Below are 7,339 nucleotides of genomic sequence, written 5' to 3' on the forward strand. Positions count from 1 at the left end.
CTATCATAATATATTTACAAAGTGTAGCAAGATTTTGATACTAAGAAACTACTATTCAAGACAAATCTATTCATGTTCAGTTACAATATATAAAATGGTAATGACGGTCAGATACTTTGACTGCATGCAACCGATGACATCCCTTATTTGTGATTGGATGAAGTATTATACATGAGTAATAAAGTTGTCGTCACACTCGTCGTTTGTTTTATCACACTGTAGTTCTACATTTGTAATTTTTTGTCCAAAGCATGCATGATAGAAAAGGAAAAAAGAATAAGTAAACCACATCTCATATATTCTTGAGAATTCAATGGCGGCGTTTTTAAATTTACACATGCAGTGCTTATAATTAACTAAGACAGAGGAATCGAAATTATAATTAGGCGCCCTTTACCTCGAGTTATATATGCACAATGCCCACATGAAGGAAGGGCACACTTGCTCCACTCTCTAGACCCTAGACTCTAGCTTCGTGAACGGAACGAGCTCTCGCCATGAACCAAGAGATTCAAATAACCAGACAGCCATCGCAGCCTCAACAGCATCAAGAGTTGCCACGAGAGGATGGCACGCCCGTGCAATATCACACATCGCAAGACCGGCAACAGGCGCAAGATCAAGGCCGCGAAGGCGGCGGCGCGGCCGACCATCACCACCGGAGTAAGCTCACGCTTCTTCCGCTCGTCTTCCTCATCTACTTCGAGGTGGCTGGCGGGCCGTACGGCTCCGAGCGGGCGGTCCGCGCGGCCGGCCCGCTCTTCACGCTCCTCGGATTCCTCGTCTTCCCCTTCGCGTGGGGCGTCCCGGAGTCGCTCGTCACCGCCGAGCTCGCCGCCGCGCTCCCGGGCAACGGCGGCTTCGTCCTCTGGGCCGACCACGCCTTCGGCCCGCTCGCCGGCTCGCTCCTCGGCACGTGGAAGTACCTCAGCTGCGTCATCAACATCGCGGCGTACCCTTCCCTCGTCGCCGACTACCTCGGCCGCGCCGTCCCCGCCGTGGCCAGTCCAGGCAGGACGCGCACGGGCACGGTGGTCGGCATGACGGTGTTCCTGTCCTTCCTGAACTACACCGGGGTGAGCATTATCGGGTGGGGTGCAGTGGCTCTGGGCCTCGTGTCCCTGGCGCCGTTCGTGCTCATGACAGGGATGGCGGTGCCAAAAGTGAGGCCGCGGAGGTGGACGGCGCAGGTGAAGGGGAGGAAGGACTGGAGGCTCTTCTTCAACACACTGTTCTGGAACCTCAACTACTGGGACAGCGCGAGCACCATGGCCGGTGAGGTGGAGCGGCCGGAGCGCACGTTCCCGCGGGCGCTGACCGTAGCGGTGGTGCTGATCGCCGCCAGCTACCTGCTGCCACTGATGGCAGCGACCGGCGCCACGGACGCGCCGCCGGAGGAGTGGGAGAACGGGTACTTGGTCGATGCTGCAGGTACGTAGGTAGTATGCTTATAGCTGTCAGAATCTTCACACTGCCTCGTATGGTTAGAGACAAAAATCATGCCTTGCGTATATCAGTATCATGTTGTTGATGTTCTTAATTTTGGACATGCTTGATTCCTTGGGTTCTGCTGATGTGCGCTTGTTCTCTGGACCAATCAATCAAGGGAAAAACTCACATCTTCAAAATTAATTACTACTCCAAATCAGTAAATCTAAAGTCAGTAACCGGCGATGTTTTAGACATCAAAACTCAAATTTGGCTGCCAATTTCTTTTCTATTTTAAAACATATTTTTTAGGAACTATTTTAAACAGGATCTGTCTATAGGATCGTACCGCTGCATCCTTGACTATTTGAAAAAATGTTTACAAAAACCTTTATTTTAAGGGGAAATGTTTCCTTATAAAAACTGAGCAACGGGATGCCATAACCGATCTGGGCTGAACCCAGCCCAAGTAGGTTGGAAAAGGGCTAATCTCCAACCGGGCCGGGCCGTTTTTGGAAATGTATATATATCCCCTACTGGCATTTGAACTTGTGAATTGTTGCTGTGATCTGGAGTTTTTTATTTTTAAATTTTCTAACTTAAAAAATTAAATAAATAGTTTCTGATGAAAAAATTTACAGAAATAGACACATATCATCCTCTCAAAAAGCTGCAACCTTTTGAATGGGCGGTAAGAATACCATGGTGACAAACACAGGCCTTACCGCCTTTTCAAAGAGCGGTTAACCCTTGCAGCCAACTGAGAGGTGGGTAGTTACTCAACGCTTAATTTTCTATTCTCATCTCTTCTGTTCAAAATAGTAATCTTCTGTTACTCCAAAAATCATAAACATTTTTGTACATGTTCCATAATTCATGTGCAACCCGTTTTAATTAGATTCACTTAAAAATCATGTGTATAATTTAAACTAAAATTCTCTAAAAAAAAGGTACTTTTATAATTTCTAGATATTGCTAGGGCATTAAATAAATTCTAAAAAATCTAGAAAAATTCACTAATATTCTTCTTATATGATGAACTAATTTCTAAAATTATTTTCAGCACTAGTTTTTTATATGTTTGAATTCAAATAGAGTTAAAAGAAGAATATCACATGAAATTATAAAAATACACATAAATGGAGCATTACAAAGGAACTCACTTTTTCACCATATAACCTAGGGCTGAAAATAATTTTAGAAATTATTCTATTATATAAAAATATATTAGTGATTTTTTTTAGATTTTTGAGAATTTATTTCATGCACTAACAATTTCTAGAAGTTATAAAAGTACCCTTTTTTAGAGAATTTTAGTTTAAATTATGCACATGATTTTTAAGTGAATCCAATTAAAACGGATTGCACATGGATTATGGAACATGTACAAAAATATTTATAATTTTTGGAGTAACAGAAGATCACTATTTTGAATATAGGATATGGTAACAGAAAATTGAGCGCTCAGTACTGTTCATCGCGGGAACAGTACTACCGCCGCTGTAAGGGCCTGTGGCATCCTTACCGTACTCTTAAATTTTTTTTAAAATACTGCAGTTTTTTAAAGAGAGCGGTAGACGTTTATTTATATAAAAATTTTCATCGAGAGTTATTTATTTAATTTTTTAAGTTAGAAAATGTAAAAATAAAAAAATCTCCTGTGATCTGTGCGTGCAGGCATCATCGGCGGCGCATGGCTCAAGTACTGGATCCAGGCCGGCGCGGTGCTGTCGTCGATCGGCATGTTTGAGGCCCAGCTGAGCAGCGGAGCGTACCAGTTGCTGGGCATGGCCGAGCTGGGCCTCCTCCCGGCCATCTTCGCCCAGCGCGCCACCCGCTTCCGAACCCCGTGGGTCGCCATCGCTGCCTCCACTGCCGTCACGCTCGCCGTCTCCTTCCTGAGCTTTGACGACGTCGTCGCCACCGCCAACTTCCTCTACAGCCTGGGGACGTTGCTCGAGTTCGCCGCCTTCCTCTGGCTCCGCGGCAGGCGGCCCGACCTGAAGCGGCCCTACCGCGTGCCGCTCCCGCTGCCGGCTCTGGCGGCAATGTGCGCGGTGCCGTCGGCGTTCCTGGCGTACGTGTGCGTGGTGGCCAGGTGGAAGGTGTTCGCGCTCGCCGGCACGCTCACGGCGTTCGGTGTCGGCTGGCACGGCGCCATGAGGCTGTGCAGGTCCAGGAAGTGGCTCAGGTTCAACACTGCCGTCGTCGCTGCCGCTGAAGATCACCAAGGAGATCAAGCTGGAGACCGGGTTTGAAATAGTTATCACGCGCTGGCCTGCATGTCCAGCGGTTTTCATGGCGTTTCTTCCTTCCTCGTCCTCCTTCCTATGTATTAGTCCATGCTTTTTTTTTCTTTCAAGGTTTCTTTTGGTGTATATTGACTGTATGATTAAATAAGATAGAGCGACATGGTAACGTCCTTGTTGGTTGCTAAGTCACCAAATCAAGAAACGTCTTCGACCAGGAGAGAGAACCGAAGGTGGCGAGACACGTGTTTGTGTTTATGGGAAAATGTGTCATATCATTAATGTGTCGCATCAGTTACAATGTCAAACTATTTATAGTCCGTACTCAATCACACCACCCCATAATCTACGGTATTACCTCCCTAATTGCTACATCCTCAGTATATTCGGAGGTATTTTGGTATCATTGAGTATATTTACACATTTAAAATTATACCCCAGACTGCTACATGGATTTCGACGGACGGACGCATTCGCCCGAGCCCCCATAAGGCCAGTCGCAAATGGACCTTCAGGGCACACCTTCAACCAGCCTTGACGCTGTGTCCCGAGTCACCGTTCGGTCTCCGTCCGAAGGCCTACTAGAGACTTCGCCTGCGCTGTTACATGGCGTCGCGGGTCGACCTTCAGTCTTCATCTAAAGGCCTGCCAGAGGCTTCGCCTGCGATGATACTTGGCACCGCGGGTCGACCTTTGGTCTTCGTCCAAAGGCCCGCCAGAGGTTTCGCCTGTGCTTCCTGAAACACAACTGCATTATTCATCAATGTACGGCCACCAGTGGACTTTGACTCACCATCCGAAGGGGCGCGTGAGACCATTCCCCAGCAGTAGCCCCCTACATCTAATGATATAGCTGAACACCGTCCCCTTCGCCCCGTCGAAGACCCATAGGGGCTCATTTTACCTTTTAGCGGATAGCCCCCTCATGTTGTTCATCATCCTTTTTCTTTATATATATATATATATATATATATATATATATATATATATATATATATATATATATATATATATATATGACCATTCTGCCCCCACACACAACGGTTAGGGCTCGATGACGCTAAATGTCTTCGCCTCATGCTGAACCGTCTTTTACAACAACGGTTCAATTTCTAATGCACCTCGTTTCAACCACCGTTAACCCTGTTTTTCACCACTATAAATGCGCTCCACCTGGCGCTTCAATTTTTACCACTTGAATCTCCTGAAGCTGTAGCTCTCGTACGAAGACTCTCGCACTCACATTTCTTTCCAAAGCCCAGTGAGAATGGCTTCGAAAGGCAAGACAAGCTACCCGAAGACCTATTAGATTGGGAAATCTAAGGTTGACGAAGAAGTCTTGGTTGGACTAGTAAAAGAGGGTTTGAACAAAAAAAGTGCAAATAACATAAGTCGTTAGCAATATTTATTATATCATCACACAAATTAAGTGTTGACTTCAAAAATTAAGTATTACATGAACTAGAGATAGAAGAATTTAAGAGTGCACTAAAGATGTATGAAAACCTACAATATAGGGTCAAATTCCATAGTAACTAAAAAACTATGTTTGTTTTGAAAATACAAAACAAGTACAAATTCGGGTTAAAGTGTGTACAGTGTACACTGCATATGCCAATGATAATGTGTATTGCCTCCAGGGACTGCAGAGGCATGCTCACTACCATACAATATGGTGTGGCTACTGGATTAGACTTGTCTATGAAATTAACCATTCATGCAACTCTCACCATCTCGTGTGCTACTCGAACTTTCCACCATGAAATCTTTCATACAAACGGAGTAATAACTTAGCAATGATTATAGTTACAAAAGCTTCTTCTAATGAGGAGCTAAATATGATGGAACACTACTATAAAACTAGTCATAAGTGTCACCTCATCAGTGCCAGTTCGGTCAAAATCAGCACTGATAGAGTATCACTGTCGGTTGGTAGCAAAATCAAACATCCATCCATCCATTTAGGCAAAAACTGGCACTAATAACTAGTATCAGTGCCGGTTCGTATTAAGAACCAGCACTGATAAAGCGATTGGACTTGAGATTTGTATTCAATCCATTTTAGTCTCACCACTCGTGTCCGTCAGCTCAGATATTTTTTGAGCAGCTCTCCTCTCCTCTTGATCTTATCCTCTCGTGCTCTCCTCTCTCCTCCCATCCACATCCCCAGCACGTTCTCCGGGAACCACCAGCGCTACCTCGCCACCGGCATCCGCATCGGCCTCGGCTCCATCTCCACCTGCAACGGCGCTGATAGCGGCGACACCCACGATGCCGACCATCACGCCAATCGAAGGAGAAACTATGATTGGCGAGGAAGCTGATCGCCACTCAGCTTCCCTAGCGCGCCACGGATGTTGTGCTTTGCAAGCTCCTTGGGAAGCACCTCGTAGTGTTCGGAGGGGGCCTCATGTTCCAGGAAGAAGTCGACGCCGTTGAGCCAGGCGTCACCAAAGGGGCGGCTAACGCCCTTCTTGGAGCCGCCGAAGTAGGCATTCCAGAGGTAGTCGAAGAGTTCTAGCGCGGATTGCTTGATGGGGAGAGAGTAGTCGCCGCCGAAGCCACCGACAGAGAGGGAGACGCAGATGGCGAGGTACTGGCAGTGCTTGATGTCGTTGCCCGTGCCGGCGAGTGGGTGGCCCGAGAGGTCAAGGTGGTAGCCCATGATGACCATGGTATACATGCCGGAGTCACAGGCCTTGTGGAGGGAGCCCTCGTCCTTGTGCCGGCCCCAGAACACGGTCACATGCACGGTGTTTCCCTAGGTGGAGGCCGGACTAGCGAGGAAGCTGATCTGTAGGATAGCGGTGGAGGTCCCAAAGCTCTTCGCCTTCCAGGCGGCCAGCGATGAGGCGTACTACAGGCTGAGTAAAGGGCGGGGGAGCGGTAGCGGTGGATCGGCGGCAGGAGCAGGAGCAGTGGCGGCGGAGCAGCGGCTGGGGAGCGGCATCCGAGCCAGCTCGATTCCAAGTCGACTCGGATGCCGCTCCCGCCGCCAATTTTCTTTTTTTTATTTGCTGAAAATGGCAATTGTGCTGGGTGGACAACCAGCACTGATACTAGATTAGTATCAGTGCCGAGTAAAGAGTGCCGGTTGAAAACCAACATTGATGACATTTTTCAACCGACATTAATATACCTTTTTGTAGTAGTGGAACCAACCTGAGGTAACTAGTTAACGCATAACCTAGCTTTGTAACCCAGAAAGCAAGAACAGGGCTAGCTAGCTTATGTAATAAGAAAAGAAAAATGACGACAAACTCTTTCTGCCACTCAATATTGGAGAAATAAGCTTGGACAAATGAGTACATTTTATTACCAAGTGTCATGATAAGTTACTTGCTAAATGCAATAATATGCTTAAAAAGCATGATAAAGTGGTTGCATCTAGCAAGTCTCTTGAAGAGAACAACAAGATGCTAAAATTTAAGCATGTAGACTTGAAATGAAAATATCAAGAATTTGGGCTAGCTTATGATGTCATTGATCCTAGAATTAATGAATTGCCTACTCTTGATATTTTTAAGGTCAATGCATCTACTTCCTGTGATGATCTTTTTGATATATCTTGCTCATCTTCATGTGATAAAAAAGATATAGTATCACATGAAGAGGAGCAAGATATATCAAGAAGATCATCACAAGAAGAGGAGCAAGAGCTC

At 46.3% G+C, this 7,339-nt stretch overlaps 1 protein-coding gene and 1 pseudogene across 1 annotated transcript; one reads left to right on the forward strand and one right to left on the reverse strand.

Moving 5' to 3' along the window:
- Positions 1-435: 435 nt before the first annotated feature.
- Positions 436-3,928, forward strand: LOC133914302 (probable polyamine transporter At3g13620). The gene is made up of 2 exons (XM_062357423.1): positions 436-1,431; positions 3,106-3,928. The coding sequence occupies exons 1-2, from the start codon at positions 498-500 to the stop codon at positions 3,684-3,686; spliced, it is 1,515 nt and encodes a 504-aa protein (XP_062213407.1). The 5' UTR covers positions 436-497; the 3' UTR covers positions 3,687-3,928.
- Positions 3,929-5,979: 2,051 nt separating this feature from the next.
- On the reverse strand, positions 5,980-6,627 carry LOC133914709 (xylanase inhibitor protein 1-like; annotated as a pseudogene).
- Positions 6,628-7,339: the final 712 nt, after the last annotated feature.

The sequence above is a fragment of the Phragmites australis genome, chromosome 4 (assembly GCF_958298935.1).
Source record: "Phragmites australis chromosome 4, lpPhrAust1.1, whole genome shotgun sequence".
NCBI lineage: Eukaryota > Viridiplantae > Streptophyta > Magnoliopsida > Poales > Poaceae > Phragmites > Phragmites australis.